This window comes from Otolemur garnettii, unplaced genomic scaffold, assembly GCF_000181295.1.
Source record: "Otolemur garnettii isolate 467f Iridium unplaced genomic scaffold, OtoGar3 scaffold00312, whole genome shotgun sequence".
Lineage (NCBI taxonomy): Eukaryota > Metazoa > Chordata > Mammalia > Primates > Galagidae > Otolemur > Otolemur garnettii.
In genome coordinates, this window is record NW_003852707.1 from 488,474 (window position 1) to 510,440 (window position 21,967).

Sequence of the window (21,967 nt, forward strand, 5' to 3'; positions counted from 1 at the left end):
GTGCTCTGTTTTAATTTGGAGTGGGGAAAGTAAGCTCTTGCTTGGTACAACTATTGTTTCAAATAAAACCATTTAAACCAAAAAAAAAAAAAAAAGAGCAGATGGAGACCATCCGACATGGTGTACACATGATGGTGGCCACCCCTGGGCACCTCATGGATCTGCTGCAAAAGGAGATGGTCAGCCAAGACATCTGTTGCTACCTGGCCCTTGATGAGGCTGACCACATGATTGACATGGGCTTTGAGGGAGATATCCACACCATTTTCTCCTACTTCAAGGGCCAGCTGCAGACCCTACTCTTCAGTGCCACCATGCCCAAGAAGATTCAGAACTTTGCCGAGAGTGCCCTCATAAAGCCTGTCACCATCAATGTGGGTTGTGCTGGGGTGGCCAGCCTGGATGTTATATAGGAGGTAGAATATGTGAAGGATGGTGTACCTGCTCGAGTGCCTGCAAAAGACACCTCCATCTGTGCTCATCTTTGCAGAGAAGAAAGCAGATGTGGATGCCATCCATGAGTACCTGCTGCTCAAAGGGGTTGAGGCTGTGGCCATCCATGAGGGCAAAGATTAGGAGGAAAGAACCAAGGCCATCGAGGCATTCCGGGAATGCAAGAAGGATGTCTTAGTGGCCACAGATGTAGCCTCCAAGGGCCTGGACTTCCCTGCCATCCAGCATGTGATCAATTATGACATGCTTGAGGAGATTGAGAACTATGTACATTGGATTGGCTGCACTGGGTGCCCAGGAAACACAGGCATCGCCACCACCTTCATCAACAAGGCCTGTGATGAGTCAGTCCTGATGGATCTCAAAGCCCTGCTGCTGGAAGCCAAGCAGAAAGTGCCACCTGTTCTGCAAGTGCTGCACTGTGGGGATGAATCCGTGCTGGACATTGGAGGAGAGCATGGCTGTGCCTTCTGCAGGGGCCTGGGCCATTGGATCACTGACTGCCCCAAAATCAAGGCACAGAAAGAACCAATAATATTTCAAACAAAAAGCCATAACAAACTAGCCTAGTTGCACGTAGATTTCTGTTCCATTTGAAGTTAGGTTAGCAGTACCCATAGACATGTTAACTTTCCAATGAAAGTTCTAAAAATCTGCTTTTAGCCCAAAGGTACTCAATTTCCAAAGACATCAGGAATTTGAATTCGAGAGAATTCGTCAGCCTCTCTTAACATTTTTTAGGATACACTTTGGACTCAGCCAGTTACCAAAAACACTTTCCTTTTAGATGAATTAAAATTATTACTGACAATGTATGTTAGGACAGACCAATGCCTTTTTTTTTTTTTGAGACAGAGCCTCAAGCTGTCCCCCTGGGTAGAGTGCCGTGGCATAGCTCACAGCAACTTCCAACTCCTGGGCTCAAGTGGGTCTCCTGCCTCCGCCTCCCAAGTTGCTGGGACCACAGGTGCCCACCACACTGGCTATTTTTTTTTCGGTTGCAGCCATCATTGTTGTTTGGCGGGCCGGGCTGGATTTGAACCGGCCACCTTAGGTGTATGTGGCTGGCGCCTTAGCCACTTAAGCCATAGGTGCCAAGCCCAGACCAATGTCTTATATGTTAGGACAGACCAATGCTTTACAATATTGGAACATATATATAACCATAACCCATGCAAAATTAATCACCATTTCATATTTGACAATGTTCCCTATACATTTTTAATAAATCAAATAATCCTCTTCCCAGACAAAAACCGCAGCAAAGACCTAATAATCTTGTCCAAGGTGAAGGGTTGCATTCATCCATTTGCCAGAACACCCATTCAGTTTGTAAAGGTATTCTTCCATCTACCAAGTCCTGGCCAAAATATCTCTCAGGGCTAACTATTACCCCTAGACAAAGGACTCATGCAAGAAACCTCTGACCTGGGCCTCCTCCCCCCTTTCGGAGGCTATCCACCTTGGAGACCTGTTGCTGATAAGGATACAGCCCCACAAACCACGAGATTTACACTCTCTCCTCCAGATTTTCAAGGGCCATCCAGAGCTCACGAGACTGCCCGGACCACAACACTTTCCAAGGCACAGCCCCTCTGCCAATAGCTCTGGCACTCTTTACTCTTGCATGCCCCTCAGTCCAACAAAATCCCATTTTATCACTGATCTGTGGCCCATGGGTTCAATTCTCAAATTCCTGAGACCAAAAACTCACTGAAGAGATTCCAGTAACAAAACTACGAAACCCTTTCTAATGTCTTTTCATTTTCCCCCAAGACGACATGGCCATGTGGCCGCCCAAAGACAGAAGGCAGAAAACCTGGAACTTCCAGTTTCTCTCAGAATAGCCCGGGGGCAAAGTTGGAGCAGGGAAGAAGGGCACACTCACACATTAGGTGAGGGGTGGTGAAACCCCACCTATTGTTACCCATCTCAGTCATTCTCCAAGCACCCACATGCATACAATTCCAACCCATTTCTTCTTCTTCTTCTTTTTTTTTTTTTTTTTTGAGACAGAGCCTCAAGCTCTCCCCCTGGGTAGAGTGCTATGGCATCACAGCTCACAGCAACCTCCAACTCCTGGGCTCAAGAGAGTGTCATGCCTCTGCCTCCCAAGTAGCTGGGACCACAGGCGCCTGCCACAACGCCTGGCTATTTTTTTTGGTTGCAGCCGTCGTTGTTTGGCGGGCCCAGGCTGGATTCGAACCCACCACCTTAGGTGTATGTGGCTGGCGCCTTAGCCACTTGAGCCTCCAACCCATTTCTTAACCTGGGCAGCCTTGATTTCCTACTCAAGCTGCCACTTAGCCATAGGAGTCAAACCACCACTCCCCTAGGCCTTGTGACGGGAGGTCCAACTCCACTCTCGGAGTTCTCTCAGTCACACCACATCCACACACTCTCACACACCTGCCCGTGATCTAACGCCCAAGGAGGTGATCAGGCTCCTCTTCCACTAAATTGTAGTGGGGTTCAAAAGGATCCTACCTTACTCTGGACGTCCTGGCGCCACCGTTACTTGTTCCTTTGTGGTGCTCAGCCTCCGCAGTGACCCGCCACAGGGACCTCACCAGCTTGGTCTCAACAAGATGTTCCTCTGGGAGAATTTGTCCCAGGAGCACGCTGAGGCCCGTGACGCCAGACCAGTGGGAGTTCCCCATGGGGAAGATCTGCGGGGCGGGCAGAACCTAACCCAAAGAATCTGGCTGCACGATTTTGCCACCAAACCTCGCTTCCCAGTCAGGGAACCAAGAAATGTAGCAGGAAACGGACACAGACAGAAGACTCCAGGCACCACTTGATTAGAGGAAGCGGGTTTATTCCGGCGGAGGGTGGGGGATTGGTAACTCGGAACACCGGTGTGTCTCCAAAATGGAGCCCCCCCACTCAATCTCTTGTCTCTCTTTTATCCATTTTTCAGGGCGAGAGTGCACATGAGGGTCGTAAAACAGAGAGAGACATGACATCATCCTCAAGGTCCTGGGCTCAAGGAGGAAGGTCAGATTCACCTGTGTCCTTGAGACCGGTGGGACCACCTGCCCTCAAAGGAGATGGAAGTCCGGGGAAGTTACTAGGTTATAATCTAGGCCCCCCCTTATATCAAGGAAGAAACATACAGACAACAGAAATGCCTGCGGCTTGGCTGAGGCCTACACAGGGCGGCTAGCACAGATTCTTTTAGTTCTGCTGTTACTTTCTTGCCTCACTGTAACTGTTACTTTTAATTCAAAAATAACCGAGAAAGTATGTTTGCTCTGGTCCTCAAATAATCTGTAAGACAGGCATATAATCACAAAATCCAAGGAAGTGATAGAAAACGATCAGCAACAAATCCAAAGAATTATTTTAAAATGAAGAAAAACATATCATTTAAGATCACTATATACTCTTTTGGACCACAGCTTTTTATATATATACATGTATTTATTTATGTAGTATTTATGCACCTGACTTGTTTTTCTTTTTACTTTCTTAGCCTAATTTCAAAGTGAAAACTCAGCCTGGCACTCACTATATAGCATTGGAGCTGACATAGAATTGAACCAAGTATCCATAGCCCCTTTTTAAGTTTCACTTTGATAAAGCTTTTAAAAGTACATAAAGGATTTTTTAAAGCAAAAAAGCAAATATGCTTTTGGTATGTTTGATAGAAAGGATTCCTCACATTTTTGCCTCGTAGATAAAATAGGCCTGGTTTTTATTTCTTTGTAAATACTGAAAGCTGATTGCTTTTGTAAAAATAAAATTCCTGTACAGTGGTTCTCAACCTTCCTAACTGCCGCGTTGTTACAAATGGAACAAAAGGGTCGCGACCCACAGGTTGAGAACCGCTGCAAGAAAAAAAATTCTTTGAGATATCTGTTTCTAAGGAAGAAAGAGCTACCACCAGAATTCTCATGTAGTTCTCTGCAAGGCAGTCAACACCACATGAAAAAGATTGTTAGCTATCCGTAGAAACAACTGGAGAAATTTTTAGTTTTAAATGTCAAAGCAAACCAACAAAAGATTCTGTTCATAAAAGGTAGAGAATCTGCATGAAGTGCAGAAAATGTGAGCCTTCAAATTTGTAGTTGAGTTTCCAACATTCTCCAGGAAAGAAGGTTAAGGAAATACCTCCTGCATTCATAGAGAGAAATTACTGTATCCGGAAAAGCGTCGGATTTCACTCCTTAATCCAGTGCAGATGCTAAGAGGTCAGTTCACCCTATTTCTAGCATTAAACCACGCAGCTTTAGAAAAAGCTCGGGTATTATCGATACATGGGACACTCCAGCAACACTACAGTGACGCCAAGACCAGTGGTACCTAGGGCCAGGCGTGGGAGTAGGAATCTTCGCATGGAGGCAAGAGGGGACTTTTAGGGGGCAATGGAAACTTCCTACGATTTTGACTGGGGAGACTGTTACCCCTATATATGCATTTGCTAAAACTCATCGAACCATTCCACTGAAACGGGTGCATTTATCGTTTGTAAATTAGACCTCAACGGGGTACAGTTTAAAAGAAAAATACATATACACTAGGCGCTTTCCAGGAAGGCAAACAAAGAGGGATGACAAAATCGCCCCCAAGGTGTGGGGCAGGGATGTCCGGCATTTACAGATCGGTTCGCGCTAGGACCAGCGGCTTGTCTCATTAAATTTTCGTCCTGTCGCCTCTGCGTAGAGGAAGTAACACACTTCCGCCCAGCCCACCGAGCCCACAGGCGCTGGGATTTCAATTTAGGTTGCGCGACTTCACGACACAAAGTTTGAACCACTCAGCGATGCTGGTGATAGAAAAAGCTGGATAAGCATTTTCTGAATGAATGATTCTGGCTACAGAGCCGTACAGCTCGCAAAAGGCCCATCTGGAGGCCGAAACCTTCAGACACAACCCAGAACGCCAGCGGCTGGACCTGAGACCCCAGCTGAAGTTCCGAGCTGGAGCTGCAATCTGTTAGGGCTGTGGGCGGGGCTTCGCCTGGGGGCGGGGCGAGAGCATCGCGTTTCCGCCAAGCTTGTACCTCTTCTCTTGCCGTAGCCTAAAGCCGGAAGTTCCTTGGAGGCGTGCTTTAGGTTTCCGGGCTAGAGCTGGGCGCTCTGGTACCATGTGGGAACGGCTGTGAAGAGTCCCTGGCTTCAGAATCATCCTGAAATTCCGATCGTCAGGTGAGGAGGAAAACAGAGCGCTCCGCGTTGCTGCGGATCGGGGCGGGGTATCGACGGTGGGTTAGGCATCCGCAAGTTTTCTGGATGTCTTCGGAGTCGGAGTTAAAGTCTTGGTGCGGCCCCGGCGCCGTAATTAGTTGTTAACGCTGTTGCCTTGGTGTTCGCGTCTCGGGGGTCAGCGAGCCCCGGGACAGCCCCGTTATGTGACCGCGATTGCTGTGAGGCATTTGCTACTTGCAGTTAAGGCACCTTAAGGCTTCGTAGAGACTTCTGGTAGTGATTATGTCTATCGGTCTGTGTTATTAGAACTCCGCCGGCGTGAAAAATGACGTCTTTAGCCCAGCAGCTCCAGCGACTCGCCCTCCCGCAAAGTGATCCCAGTCTTTTATCTAGAGATGAAGTTGCCTCTTTGTTGTTTGACCCCAAGGAAGCGGCCACCATCGACAGGGACACCGCCTTTGCCATCGGTGAGCCACCCTTTAACTTAGAAAAGCTCTTTGGAGCGTTTGTTTTTTGGATGTTGCTGTGTTTTCTTGTTGCCTCCTCTTTCTCAGCAGTTTCTAACATGTTGACTTATGTTGTCAAGGGAAAGAGAATATATGAAGTAACCATGTGCTTGGTGCTTGAAATGTATATACGATTATTAGTAGCTGGAGTTGACAGATGAACAACAAGGTTAGATGAACTAAAAAGAACTAAAGAAAAGAACTAAAAGAGGATGGAGCAGTAGGAAGAAGAGTCTTCCCAGAGGACTGACCTCCTTAATGTAGGGAATATCAAAAAAGAAAAGAAAATGGATCCTGCCATAAAGTACTTTCTGTTCTTCTAGTAGATAAGATGTATTATACATGTTGAAAACTAGAACTTTGTGTTTGGGACTATGTTATGCATTGTACATGCTGAAAGAATTCCCAGAGTGGCACACGTAGCTCAGTAGGTAGGGTGCCGGCCACATACACCGAGGAGCCTGGCCCAGGCCAGCTAAAACGACTGCAACAAAGTGAGTGTTGTTGCAGTGACAACTGCAACAAAAAAATTAGCCAGGCATCGTGGTGGGCGCCGGCAGTCCCAGCTACTTGGGAGGCTAAGGCAAGAGAATTGCTTAAGCCCAAGAGTTTGAGATTGCTGTCAGCTATGATGCTTTGGCATTCTACCGAGGGTGACCTAATAAAATTCTGTCTCAAAGAAAGTTCACAGACTTTTAAGGATAAGTAAAACTGTAAAAGAGGGATGGGATGAGTTTGCTTGCAAAGAGTTGTTAAACGAGCTGCCTTTGTTTTTAGGATGCACTGGCCTGGAAGAGCTACTTGGAATTGATCCTTCCTTCGAGCAGTTTGAAGCACCATTGTTCAGCCAGCTAGCAAAAACGTTGGAGCGCAGTGTTCAGACCAAAGCAGTGAACAAACAGTTGGATGAAAACATTTCATTATTTCTTATTCACTTGTCTCCTTACTTCCTGCTCAAGCCAGCACAGAAGTGTCTGGAGTGGTTGATTCGCAGGTAGCTAACGGAATTACGGAAAAATTAAATAGTTAAGAACACTCACAAATTTAAAGCTGAAAAATTAGGTGTACTAAGAGAATAATACAATGTGTATTGTATGAGGTGGACGTGCTCTTCTACTTGTAAGCTCATTTTGTAAACTATTGATACTCTTGCATAAATGGTCTAAGTTGCTTGGTTCTGAGGAGGTCCTGTCACTTTGCCATTACAGATTCCTCCTGTACACTTGGGACAAAGGATGATAAACCTTCTTGCTAAAATAACAAGGTTTGGGAAGAGAATAACAATAGCCTCTAAAATACCGTTATTTAAGAAAAACAATAATAGCTAATGTGTTTTGAGCATTTATACACCAGGCCCTGTGGTAAGCACTTTACCTGCATTATTTAGCTTAACCCTCATAGCCTTATGGGGAGATACTTATATTATCCCCATTTTACAGTTGAGAAAACTGAGGCTTAGTGGGGTTAAGTTGCCTGAGTCACATGACTGATCAGTGGCAGAACTGGGATACAGCTGAGTTTGTTTCCAAGTCTGATCTTTTTTTTTTTTTTTTTTTTTTTGAGACAGTCTCAAGCTGTTGCCCTGGGTAGAGTGCTGTGATGTCACAGCTCACAGCAACCTCAAACTCTTGGGCTTAAGCGATACTCTCGCCTCAGCCTCCCAAGTAACTGGGACTACAGGTGCCCACCACAATGCCTGGCTATTTTTTGGTTGTAGTTGTCATTATTGTTTGGCAGGCCTGGGCTGGATTTGAAGCCGCCAGCTCCGGTGTATGTGGCTGGGTCCCCAGCTGCTGAGCTACAGGCGCGGAGCCCCAAGTCTGATCTTTTACCTGCTTAGGGGATCATCTTAGTAAATTTACTGTTTGTTTTCTCACTTTTTGGTTTATGTTACATCTTATATGTTTTTTGTTTATTCACATGTGTAGATTTCAGTTTCATTAACTGGTGACATGGGATGAAGTGATTTTCTTTCAGGAAGCTAGTGAGTCATTGAGAAAACATAATTTTAACTTGGGTATTCTATTTTCTGGATGTTGCTGTGTTTTCTTGTTTTCTCTTCTGCCTTGTTCTATTGCTCAGCAGTTTCTAACATGGTGACTTAACGTTGTTAGGAGTAAGAGAATATATCAAATAACCATGTGCTTGGTGGTTATTATCAGAGCATTAGATTCATCAGACAAAAAGAATGTTCAAAAATCTATAAAATTCTGTTTTGGAGCATTTAATTTTTTCCAACTTGATCATAAGCATAAGGAGTGCTTTTTGCAGTTCATTTTTCATTTGTTTCTTTAGGCAGCTTATTCGCAGACATTAAGTTGGATATATGGTTAAGTAGGTTGCTCTTAGTTACTGTCTTTTTTGTTTGTTTCTTTGGTTCCCATCTTGAAATAAATACCATAATAAGGATTTAGGCAAAGTTTGGGACGTGTGGGTCTGCCTGGAGTAGTTGAGGAAGTAAAGCTATGTATAAAACTAATAAAAGGCAGAATGATATGGTAGTATAAGAAAATACATGTAAGAGGATGAGAGTTTAGAAGCTTGGAGAATTAGAAAAAGCATCTTGAAGAAGGAGGCATTTGAGCTGGGTGTTGAAAACTGGGAAGGATTAATACATCTGACAGAATTCATAAATCTATCTTACTGTGAGAGTAGAGGAACTGATAAAAAGTTTTGTGATATTCATGGGCAAATTATATATGGTTATAATTTGGTAAGTTTTTCATCCAAAGAAATGAATGTGAACTATTCTTTTGATTTTAAAAGTATGATAGTGAGGAAGGCTGTGGAAGGTGACTTTGAAGTATGTAGAAAAGCTGAGCTTTGCTGCCTAGTTGACCAGTTGCTTTAAAAAAATAGAGAGGAAGGGAATAGAATACACAGTTTGATTTGAATGTTCAAATATAGTGTATTAATGTATGAGAATTGCAGGACCATTTCAGGCACACTTAGATGAAAAGCAGAGGACTTACAGTATAAGTGCTTTGTACTTGTTTATAATTATGTGGTTGCTTTTTTGATACTCATGCTATATAGTTTTAGTATATTGCTAACTAAGTTAGACAAATAAAGAAATTGGTGTTAGGGTGGCTCCTGTGGCTCAAAGGAGTAGGGCACCGGCCCCATATGCCGGAGGTGGTGGGGTGGTGGGTTCAAACCCAGCCCTGGCCAGAAACTGTGGGGAGGAGGAAGAAATAGGTGTTTATTAATTTTGTGTCAATTTGAATCGTTTGCTTTTTCCTCAGGTTCCACATCCATCTTTATAATCAAGATAGCCTCATTGCTTGTGTTCTGCCATACCATGAGACAAGAATATTTGTGCGGGTTATACAGCTTCTAAAAATTAATAATTCAAAGCACAAATGGTTCTGGTTGTTGCCAGTTAAGGTATGATCGTTAAATGACATGTCTGTATAATCATTACACATTTTGATTAAGGGGTGTGGTTTGGAAAAAAGTAAAGTCAATGCTCCTGGGAATAGTCCAGATAGTACCCGTGTTACTTTTATTTCCTAACTTCAGTTAAAACAGTTATTAATAATATCTAGCTTTTATTTCATATCTGACATCAGTCTGGGCAATTTATATATTATCTTTGATTCTCAGAAAACTCCTTTTTATAGATAAGGACAGGCTCAGAAAATTAAGTTACTCATATAAATGTACGTGGCAGAGTAGCAGTTTGACTCTATCTGATTCCAGAACCTGTATCTTTCTACTATACCAGGCTATTGACATTTTACATTTTGGAACTAAAGAGCTTAAAAAAGTTGGAAACGAAGAAAGGCAGAAACAAAACTAAAAGGATGTGGATAACTTGAAGAGGCATCAGGAAATTAATCAGGTTGTGAAGAGAATGCTAGGAATTAATTTATGGATGAATGAAAAGATGTTTGTCTACCAGGCAGGGCCTCGGTAGGACCAAATAGCATGCTATCGTAGTAAAACCGAATGACTTACGATTAATTCTTTGTTTGCAACACACAGTAGGTGTATGTTGCTAGCTGGAAGTTTACTGCATGTTGATGTTGGTGGTCTAAGTTAGGAGGGGGACAGATGGAGATAAAAGTAGTCTAACAGACTATGGGGCTGTGCAGATCTGATGGGTGACAAGAGAGAGGTCAGTGGACAGAATTAGTAAGAAGGAAGTAATGGAGACTTTTTAATTAGGATAATTTAGGAATCTGCATGTAAAGGTCTTAAAGAATCTACAAGAAAAATAACCTGTGATAATGCTTCTTATCTAGCTATTCTTCCCAGCATTCACCCTGTTCATAGCACCACAATCATTTTTCCTCTGATGGATCCCCAGTTGCTCCCTAGGCACTGCTATTCTAAGCATCTAAACCCTAACTCAATTATGAAAGTTCACTTTAAATTCTCCTTTCATTGATTTAGCCAGTATTTATTGAGTAGCTGGTACATTCCATGTACAATGCTAGGTGGTAGGAATAGCAGTTGGCCAGATTCCTGGTCTGTTTCTGTTATTGATGTTATCGTGAAGCAATGTCAAAACCATATCCCACTGGCCCCCAAACCAAATCTAACCAGGAGAATTGCTAAGAATCTAAGAGAATCCAGATTTAGATAAATAGATATCAAAACGTAACACATGATAATCATTTTTCACTAACTTTTTAAAACCTCATTACTGTTCTTCTTTTTGAATTTCTAAAGTTTGCACAAGTATATGTGTTAATCTCATCACCACCACCTGTTAAAGTAAAGAGAAATTATATTTTATATTTGTGAGCCACAGCAGTATAAAGACATTACTGGGACGGTATTTTGTAATGATCAGTAAATAATAATAACCTTAACAGTTTATTCTTTCTGCCAATACCAGCAATCTGGAGTGCCCTTAGCTAGAGGGACTTTGATTACCCACTGCTACAAAGATCTTGGATTTATGGATTTCATTTGTAGTCTGGTGACAAAATCTGTGAAGGTGAGTAGTATATGGAGCATCATTTCTTGAATGTATAATTCCATGAAAAAATTCCTCACTCTGAATGAAGAAAACCTACTAAAGCCTTCCCTATTAAAAATGGTACTTTGGGTTCGGCTCTGTAGCATAGTGGTTACAGCGCCAGCCACATGCCCTGAGGCTGGCGGGTTTGAACCCAGCTCAGGCCAACTAAACAACGATGACAACTGCAACCAAAAAAAAAAAAAAATAGCCAGGCATTGTGTGGGTACCTGTAGTCCCAGCTACTAGGGAGGCTGAGCAAGAGAATCGCTTAACCCCAAGAGTTTGAGGTTGCTGTGAGCTGTGACGCCATGGCACTCTACCCAGGGCAACACAGCAAGACTCTGTCTCAAAAAAAAAAAGGTACTTTGAAGAAATTCCTTTTGTTATATGATATGTTTTGAGGCATGAGAAATTTATGAATCAGTCCTTTTTCTTTTCTTTTTTTTTTAGAATGTCTTTTATCCTCAAAGGTATTTTTTCAACAAAAAATAGTTTATTCCTTATCAAATTCTAGTTACAGTGACTATTCTTTTTTTTTTTTTTTTGAGACAGAGCCTCAAGCTGTCCCCCTGGGTAGAGTGCCGTGGCATTACAGCTCACAGCAACCTCCAACTCCTGGGCTCAAGCGAGTCTCCTGCCTCCGCCTCCCAAGTAGCTGGGACCACAGGCGCCCGCCACAACGCCCGGCTATTTTTTGGTTGCAGCCGTCGTTGTTTGGCAGGTCCGGGCTGGGGATTCGAACCCGCCACCTTAGGTGTACGTGGCTGGCGCCTTAGCCGGTTGAGCTATAGGCACCGAGCCCTACAGTGACTATTCAAAGAAAGAGACCATCTAAAAATGTCAGGAATATCAGGCAATTCATTCTCATCATATCATGTATTTACTCAGTGGGTATGGTAAGAATCAAAATGTCAAAGCCTAAAGTAGTTCAGGGGAGCTGTAAAGATTTTTGTACTTCTATCTTATTGAGCTTTCGTTCGTCAATGTGTTTTGTTTGTGTTCCTTGTGCCAGGTTTTTGCTGAGTACCCGAGCAGGTCCTCTCAGTTGAGGGTGCTCTTGGCCTTTTATGCTTCTACCATCGTGTCTGCACTAGTGGCTGCTGAGGACGTATCAGACAATATCGTCGCCAAACTATTTCCATATATTCAAAAGGTTGGCTCTGCTGATGTGTAAAGTAGATTATTTTGTACTTAAAGGAATTTTCTTGCCTATGAAAATTTCATTTAGACATAAGTGTTTTCAAATGGACAATTTATTCTGTAGTCCCAGCTACTTGGGAGGCTGAGGCAAGAGAATCGCTTGAGCCCAAGAGTTTGAGGTTGCTGTGAGCTGTGACGCCACGGCACTCTACCGAGGGTGACAAAATGAGACTCTGCCCCCACCCCCAAAAGAGTAAATATTAGCTCTCTGGTCCTGCCTCTGTCTCCTAGATCTGTTTTCTCTTCTTTCTTTTTTTCTTTTAATGTTTTCACTTTATTCCTTTAAAAGACTTAAATGCAGCTTTCAGGTATTTAAATGCTCACTTCATGCAGCATTTAGGTATTTAAAATTATACACCTCATAACTAAAATGAATGCATCTTAATGACAATGGTAAAATCACATGAGAGTTGTACAGAATGAAATCAGGCACTTCTAATATTTTCTGCTCTGTCTTGCTCTTCCCTACTACTTTGTCAAGTTATGCCACGTCTTAAAACTCTACATTTGAGTGTCTTTACTTGAGGGAACCTTTGCCTCTAGTGCATTAATGCCAGAACTATAGGAATATTGTCATTCTCTATCCTTTTTGAGAAGCTATACATATTTTATATTTTAAGCTAAATTCAAAATTTTTAAAGGAAAACTATTACCTTGCTAAGTACATATTTTCTATAAACAGCTTGAGTCCTGAATGGCACCAATGTGAACTGGAAAACTGACAAGAATTACTTCGCCTGGTCCTTTAACTTGAGGGCTACAATTAACTATATATCCCATACCAGTTATAAAGTCAGACTCATAGAATTTTAGAAATGCTAAACCTTCCTGTTTACCTACCACTTAACCAAATTATATTTTCAGTATTCCTAAGCTCCTGCATGTAGATTAGCACTTTGAAAAACATAAGTACAGGGCAGGGTGTGGAGGCTCAAACCTGTAATCCCCTTCCTCTGGGAGGCTGAGGCTGGAGTGCTTGAGCTCAGGAGTTCGAGACCAGTCTGAGCGAGAGTGAGAACCCTGGCTCTAAAACTAGCTGGCTGTTGTTGCAGGTGCCTATAGTCCCAGCGACTTGGGAGGCTGAGGCAAGAGGATCACTTGAGCCCAAGAGTTTGAGGTTGCTGTGAGTCATGTCTCTGTGGCACTCTCCCAAGGGCATCATTCCAGATGTGTTTTCTTAGCAATTGTTTTAGACTAGAAAATGGACTAGGCAGTCTCTTTGAGGCACAGAGCACAAACAGTCTCTCCCCTTCTTTTTGCATTGGCTTCTGCTCCCCAATATTTCCTCTTCCCAAGTGCCTTGTTGCCTGACACCTTCCCAGATGCTCCAAGGAGGTTACCACTTTTTACTTCTCACCAGTGTCCCTACTTACTGTTCTTAATTAGATCCTTTTTTCTTCTCTGTGTGATCTGATTGACATCTTCCTTCCACAGAAAGGTGTTAGCACATAGAAGTGCTTTCTGGCTCCTATTAGAATGTGTGTTGGATGTTTAAGTTGGGGGACTTTCTGAGATACCTTCTGTCACCTCAAAGACTTGTGTCTTCTCTGTGACCACTTGGGGGAACGGGTCAGGACTTCGCTCACTTCTGAAGAGCAATTGACTTTGTGCATTAGATTGTATTAACCTCCACCGTATGACATTTCTAATTTGTCAGAGTAACAACATTTTAAGTAGAAGGAAATAATGTCGTTTATCCTTTTTTTCCCCACCCACCTCTTTCCCCTATCATTTTTTTATATTTAAAAAATATTTAGGGATTGAAATCATCTTTACCGGATTATAGAGCTGCAACATACATGATAATATGTCAGATTTCTGTGAAAGTGACAATGGAAGACAGCTTTGTGAATTCCCTGGCATCCCAGATCATCAAAACATTGACTAAGACCCCCTCTTTGATCAAGGATGGATTAGGCTGCTTAATAGTGCTCCTGCAGAGACAGAAGCCAGAGAGCCTTGGGAAAAAGTACGTACAATTGAATTGAGAAACGATGCTAGTTAGAGGTGAAAGAAATTATATTTTGAGTAGTTTTTTTGGTAAGATAATGATATATATGTGTATTTTATTGTCATTCTTTGTCTAACTTGTAAAGTCAATGTCTTACCCATTTGCTTCCTCCCAGGCCATTCCCTCACTTGTGTAATGTTCCTGACCTTATTACAACACTTCAGGGGATTTCGGAAACTTACGATGTCAGCCCGCTTCTGCGTTACATGCTCCCCCACCTGGTCATCTCCATCATTCATCACGTTACTGGTGGGTGGTTTTATATTTTGTGTCTAGAAACTGACATTCTAAGATTTAATCTTCTTAAAATAGGAACCATATCCTAGTTGATAGCTTTAAAATATATAACATTTACCTAATTGTTTTTGTGTAACTTGTCTGTTTTTCTTAAGTGAGAAAGATTTAGAGTGGGGAGTGGCTTGGTTGAAGAAAGATCCTTGTTAATTGAACAATTTTTCAGTTTTATTTCTCTTATCAATAGATCTGTATTCCTAAATAGTCTATATGTGGAAAAAAAGTGCTGAATTACTTTAAAAAGCATTATTGAGTAAACCTTTGTCTTCTCATCTAATGAACTTTAGTGATTCATTTACAGGTATCTCATTCAGATGCCAAAAAACAGTTTTTCTCCCGAGAGTCATGGAAAATATAAGACCAAGAAAATTTTATACACAAAAGTCCTTGCTACAAAAACAAGGCCAAAAAATGAATTAGGTAGTTCTTATTTTTTGTTATTTGTTTTTAATCTTCCAATAAATGAAGATAAGGAAGAAACACTTGGTCCTCTTGCTAGTTGGAGAATACTAACAAAGACATCTCTAAAATTATGGTAGTTGATTGAAAATAAGGTTATCACAACCAAATCTTGGTCTAAACATGCGTTTCGGAAAAGTAATTAGCCTAAATGAAAATGTCTTCCTATTCTGATGGTGATAAGTAATGTGGGCCCAGTCTTGAAGGCAGGGGCTACATTTGTAGTAAATCTGGAATGGAAGAAGATGGCTCTTAGTTCACGAAGGAGAGAGGCATTGAGAGGACAGCCTGTTTCTACAGATGGTTTATTGAGATCTAGGTCTGTGGCCCAACTCGACCACTAACTTGCAGTGTGACTTGGAGAAAGAAAAATTTTAGACTTTTATTTTATTGTTGTCAAAGGCATGATAACAGCCTTTAAAAATATAGAGAATAGTTCAGGTAAAGGACAAATGAGGGTAATGTATAAAAAAAGACTTTGAAAGATATAAATGAACAGGTAGAAGACACTTGAAAATAGGTCAAAAACTGGGTATCAGTGTATATGTTTGAAAATTATTCTTAGATTTTCTGCTGTAAGTAAATGTATTAGTGTTAGCATACCAAAAAGTATTTCCCCAACTCAGTTTTAATTTGTTGCATATTAAGGAGAAGAAACTGAAGGGATGGATGGTCAAATCTATAAGAGACACTTAGAAGCTATACTTACAAAAATACCACTGAGGAACAACTTAGACCATTTGTTGGCTAGGTAAGCTGTTACTTCTGACATGCTTTTGGTTTGCACTTCTGTGGCCCAGTATACTTTTCAGGGCTGGTTAGAAGTTTTCCGGTATTCCTTTTTAATGTACATCTTGCTTTGTCTGTACTGTTTTATTAGCTGTAAGGACTTAGTCCAATAACTGTGGAAGCATAAAAGCAAAATCATTTTTCTTGATTGTCTTTAGTGCCTATAAGACAATCAAGAAAAGTGAAAAATGATAACTTTAGCTTAACCATTTAACTTTCCAGATGAAAATGGGAAGTTAATGGCTAAGCTAAATGTATGTTATAACTAAATGCAATTTATGGCCAATTGAAGTTTTCTATTAATAAATAGACCACTACGCCTGTAATAATACATTACAGTTGATAGCAGTTAGAAACTTATAAGATCACTTCTTCCTTAAAGATAATCCATTCTTCTTTTTTTCTTTAAAGAGCAAGTTGATGTAGTGAAAAGGATATAGGCATTGATTGCAGTCAGATGTATATTTGAATCCTGCTTCCAGCAGGGTAGTCAGTTGTGGAGGTCAGATTGGATCTGGTTTACTATTGTGTAACATCAAGCTGTACTGTCTACTAGTGGGCGTCATTTGTGCCTCTAGAGGATTGGTTTATGAATTAAGGGAGAATACTGGTGAAGTACTATTGAGAGCTGAGTCCTTGGAATCAGACTAGGCTTTTTTTTTTTTTTTTTTTTTGAGCTACTTTTGCTCTGTTTACCGGGCTAGAGAGCAGTGACATTATTATAGCTCCCTGCATCTCAAACTCCTGAAATCAAGCAACCTTCTTGCCTTAGCCTCCTGAGTAGGTGGGACTACAGGTACGCACCACCATGCTGGCTAATTTTTTTGATTTTTTTTTGTAGAGACATGGCCGTGTAGCTTAGGCTGGTCTTGAACTTCTGGTCTCAAGGGTCCTCCCCACCTTGGCTTCTCAAAGTGTTGGGGTTACCAGACCAGGCTTTAAAATTTAAAAACCCACTCTGGTTTTTATGGCTCACTAAGTGTTGGCATTTGTTGCTGATCTCATTCATCTATAAAATAAATACGATTTCTACTTTACAGAGACGTGATAACTGGAGATAAGTTTTCTAGAGCACCTAGAGCATAGTAGGTACTTGATAAATATATCCATGTGTGCTAATGTTTCTGTTTGTCTTTGCAGCCTTCTTTTTGAAGAGTATATCTCATACAGTTCACAGGAAGAAATTGATCCTAGCAAAGTAACTTTGCTTAATGAACAATTTCTTCCGCTCATCAGACTTTTAGAAAACAAGTAAGTTGTGTTTTGTTTGTGCTTTTCTATAATGTATGCATCTTTTCTTTCTTTCTTTTTTTTTGAGACAAAGTCTGACTATGTCACCCTCAGTGGAGAGCTGTGGTATCACAGCTCACAGCAACCTCCAACTCTTGGGTTTAAGCAATTCTCTTGCCTCAGCTTCTCACATAGCTGGACTACAGGTACCCTCCACAATGCCTGGCTATTTTTTGTTACAGTTGTCACTGTTATTTAGCTGGCCTGGGCCAGGTTTGAACCCACCAGCCTCAGTGTATGAGGCTGGCGCTGTAACCACTGTGCTATAGGCTCTAGCCAGTAATGTATACATCTTGTTATATAAAGATAAGATTCACAAGTCACATCTTAATGTATACATTTTAATGGACCTATCTTTTTCTTATTATTTTCCTTAGAAAGCAAGAAGTATAGGAATTAAAAATATTTGAAGTATAAGAGGAAACATGGGTTTTGTGGGAACTGTGGAAAGTAGAATTTTTTAATACATAGACCAGTGTCCTTTTGTTTTATCATTTCTCATACTTTAAGTCTTCATCTCAAGATTTTTTTTTTTTTTTTTTTTGCAGTTTTTGGCCGGGGCTGGGTTTGAACCCGCCACCTCCGGCATAGGGGGCCGGCGCCCTACTCCTTTGAGCCACAGGCACTGCTCATCTCAAGAATTTTTAAAATTTTATGTCAGCCATTTCACTTTGGAATCAGATCCATAAAGAATACAGATTTTCTTAATGGAATTACTTCACTGAGTGAAAGCCACACATACTGATAGACACCTACGTGCATGGTGTGTATGTTAATAACTTTATTAAAACTAAAGAATTAACCCCTTAACTTTTTTCCCAGATACCCCAGTACATTAGATGTTGTGTTAGAGGAACACCTAAAGGAAATTACAGATCTACAAAAACAAGAGCATTTTCACCAATTTATTTCTCTTTCTACAAGTGGAGGAAAGTATCAGGTATGTTGCCCTTCCTGTAGGAATTATGACAATGAGGGGTATTTTCCTGGTTATTTGAAGAGCCTCGAAAGGAAATTTGCCACTTCTCTCCCCTTTGTATAAAAGGAGAGACGAGAGTTTGTACAGTTTGTCTAGTTATCTACAGGAAGGCTCTGAGGCAGGAATTGAATAATTGGAGAAAGGTAAAATAATTTTTAAATATGAATTATAAATACGTGAATGCGGTACTCATTTCAGGAAAACTATTATTTGGGATTTTAAATGTTAAATATACTATTTATTAATAGTTATCCAAGGGTAGCCTCACAGGCATTCCTAGTGTTCCTTGATTTTCTCTTAGGCCTGTACTTGGCACTGCACTAGCCACATACAGCCATTTAAATTATTGATTAGACAAGTTAGACACATAAGCAGAAGTTCCTTTGATTAGCCTTGAAAGAGAAGTATGTTTGTTTTCGTTTGTCTCTTCCATAATTAGACTTTCATTTTTAATAGTATGAGATTTCCACATCTCAGGTTGACAGGTAGACTTTCTTTTTCGTCTGATTACTAAGGGGACCAGCTTGTCACTTGGGAGCATCCCTGTTTGTCCTGTCACTGAATGAGCTGCATTCTCTCTGCAGTGAGGTGCTGATCTAGTGGTGTAGGTGCTTTTCACTTTGGAATCAGTTACTTCACTAAATGAAAGCTACAATTACTCAGACACAAGGACACACAAAATCATACGATTACCAGTATGAATTTGTTTTACCCATCGTAACTCGTACCATGTTCTAGAGTAAAGATTTCGCTTCACTTTTTGGTTTCTGTAGTTGGGTGGTTGTTACTGAATACGTTGGGCAGGATCGGGTGGTTTTCTTCTGGCTTTCATTCTAGATCACTTGCCACCTCCATTAAGTAAAGTCATTGGATAATTATGTTGAATCCTGTAGTTTTTAGCAGATTCTGATACCTCTCTGATGCTCAGTCTGAATCATCCACTTGCTCCTGTGAGACTTCTGGCCATTAATCATCTGAAAAATATCATGAAAACATCAAAGGTTTGTGTCAAATAGCTTTACTTGGTGATTTCTTTTCCAGTGATGAACATTGTCATTTTAGAATAAGAAATGGAAGGTACTACCTAGACTTGATACTGTGTAATTATAGAGATAAGGTCAATAAAGCTGATAGAAGTACATTGGACTAAGATTTAGGACTGGTGTGTATGCCAGTAGTCCACATTTTAGACATAACCTAATAATTACTTTCACATGTTTCCATATTTAAATTATTAGTTTAGCTTTAGAGGTCAGCATTTTTTAAGCTGGAACTTACAGACCAAATCAAAGAGGTTCATAAATTATCTGAAAGTTTTTTAGTTTTGGAATCTCATTTTGATAGTCTTAATTTTATATTAAAGCGTACTTTGGGACATCTGAATGTTAACGTTTGGATACTATTCCATGATTTCAATGTCTGCAGTCACATTTGTTTTTAAAATTTTGGTGGCTACAAATGATAAGTACAGAGGCCGACTTAATTTGTAAAGAACTCATTATATTTGCCTTATACTGAAGGGCACTAGTATGAGGATTTGAGCAGTGATTCGGATAGAACAGTATTTCCTAAACTTCAGTCATGTGAGCATTATCTGAATAATTTTTGCTAAATTAATTTAACTACACGTATATTCTTAAAATTTGTCTTTTAACTTCTTTCAAATGGACTTTTTTTTTTTTTTTTGAAACAAAGCCTCAAGCTGTCACCCTGGGTCGAGTGCCAGGGCATCATGGCTTACAGTAACCTTGAACTCGGGGCTTAAGTGATTCTCTGCCTCAGCCTCCCAAGTAGCTAGGACTATAGGCACCTGCCACAGTGCCTGGCTGTTTTTTAGTTGTAGTTTTCATTGTTGTTTGGCAGGCCTCACGGCTGGATTTGAACTCACCAGCTCTGGTGTATGTGGCTGGTGCCTTAGCTGCTTGAGCTACAGGCGGGGAGCCATTTTTTTTGAGACAGAGTCTTACTCTTTTGCCCCAGGCTGGAGTGCCCTGACCTCAGCCAACTCACAGCAACCTCAAAGTCCTGGATTCAAGTGATCTTCCTACTTTAGCCCCCTGAATAGCTAGGATTACAGGCACTCACCACCACACTTGGATAGTTTTTCTATTTTCAGTAGAGACAAGGTATCACTCTTGCTCAGGCTGGTCTTGAACTCATGAGCTCAGGCAATCTGCTGTGTCAGCCTCCCAGAGTGCTGGGATTGCAGGCATGAGCCACTACTCATGGCCTAGAACTTCTTAATTACAGAAATTATACTTGGATTATACTTATTATTATATTTTCTGTAGAAACTAGAAAAATGTGTACTAAACAATTGTGTATATTGATCTCAAAGGCCTTTTAGACATTATCTAGTTTTGGAGCATCTGAAATCTCATCCAGCACAGAAGCTATGTTTTTTGACTGGTCTTTTGGAGTACTCTTCACAAAACCATGCTTCCTTTCTATAACATAAAGTCTTATGAGGTTTCTAGCAACAGCTAAATTCATTTTTTTTCTATTGCTCAGGAGAATATTGATGAGTCTTTCATAAAAGAAGCTGTTTTAACCCGATTAGGTGACGATAACATAGATGTTGTTTTGTCGGCTGTAAGTGCTTTTGAGGTGAGTGAATTTGTGCTTTGTTGAGATGTACAGTTATGTTTGTAAAAATCTTCTTGTCCTTCATATGATTCTCTGTTCAAGTAGAACTTCTCTAAGTTGATCACCCAAGGAACTGTAACAAATCAGTTAACATACAGAGGTGGTCCGTATAAGGAACTTGGCCTACTGTACTGTTAGGTACATGTAGTGTACGACTCGTCTGTGAAGATTAGGTCAGCTTGAGGAGGTGATCAATATAGGGAGGTGGTCAGCTGTGGAGGTTCCACTGTGTTTGGAAATTATTTTTCCACTGGAAATTTGTTCTCTGAAGAGCATGGATTTAAGTCTGGTTAGGGAATAGATTATGTAATTTGATATATGTGAAAATTCTTCAGAAAGGGAAAATGCTTTTGAATTTTTATATTTTAATATGTTTTTATTAATAGCATATATCTTGGGACCCTGAAAAATTATCTCATGCATGCTTCTTTTAAGAAATTAATCTCACAAAACTTTTAATTTATACTAGGCTTCTGGGGAGAAATTTCCTTATGATTCATTATTTTTTAATGTATAAAAAAGCATCATACATACTTGAAGCAAGTACAGATTGACTCATGGATATTTATATATTTTTTCCCTTTAGATTTTTAAACAGAACTTTAGTTCTGAAGAGACTATTTCATATCTTCTGAAACTCTTTCAAAGGGCAGAACTTTCAAAGAATAGAGATTGGTATGTATTCATTTCTCATACTATTTTGAATTGATGAAGTTTACATTGGTTTTTTTTTTACATTTTTTGCAACATATAATTGGTCACATGACTCTTTGGTCATGGTAGTAGAGTAGATTTTTTTTTTTAGATTATAATTCTTTTTTTTTTATTAAATGTTAGCTGTGTACATTAATGCAATCATGGGGTACAGTGTGTGTTTTCATATACAATTGGAAATATTTTCATCAAACTGGTTAACCTAGCCTTTATGTTATTTACTTAAGTAGAGTAGATCTTAATGTAATAATTCTCTTGCATTATAAAACTAGTAATTTGGATGTTTGTGTGTTCATTATACTATTCTCTATGTTTGAAATTCGATAAAATGCAAAGGGAAATATATAATGCATGACATTCTGGAAAGTAGGATCGGAGGGATTTTCTAATTTTCTACTTTATATAGTTTTATATAATTTTTACTTTACAATTAAAAACAAATACAAAGGCTCGGCGTCTGTGGCTCAAGCGGCTAAGGTGTCAGCCACATACACCTAAGGTGGC

General features: G+C 40.5%; 1 protein-coding gene and 1 pseudogene across 1 annotated transcript in view; both read left to right on the top strand.

Moving 5' to 3' along the window:
- LOC111721746 overlaps positions 1-5,395 on the top strand; it is a 6,016-nt pseudogene extending 621 nt beyond the window's left edge.
- A 141-nt stretch (positions 5,396-5,536) lies between these two features.
- Positions 5,537-21,967, top strand: part of HEATR1 (HEAT repeat containing 1) — a 59,620-nt gene continuing 43,189 nt past the window's right edge. The window contains 14 exon segments of the mRNA XM_023509021.1: positions 5,537-5,603; positions 5,910-6,070; positions 6,887-7,103; positions 9,355-9,496; positions 10,956-11,057; positions 12,094-12,234; positions 14,039-14,250; positions 14,408-14,541; positions 15,694-15,796; positions 16,975-17,085; positions 17,947-18,064; positions 18,997-19,104; positions 20,615-20,710; positions 21,336-21,424. Coding sequence (XP_023364789.1) covers positions 5,929-6,070; positions 6,887-7,103; positions 9,355-9,496; positions 10,956-11,057; positions 12,094-12,234; positions 14,039-14,250; positions 14,408-14,541; positions 15,694-15,796; positions 16,975-17,085; positions 17,947-18,064; positions 18,997-19,104; positions 20,615-20,710; positions 21,336-21,424 — 1,715 coding nt within the window. The 5' untranslated portion in view covers positions 5,537-5,603; positions 5,910-5,928.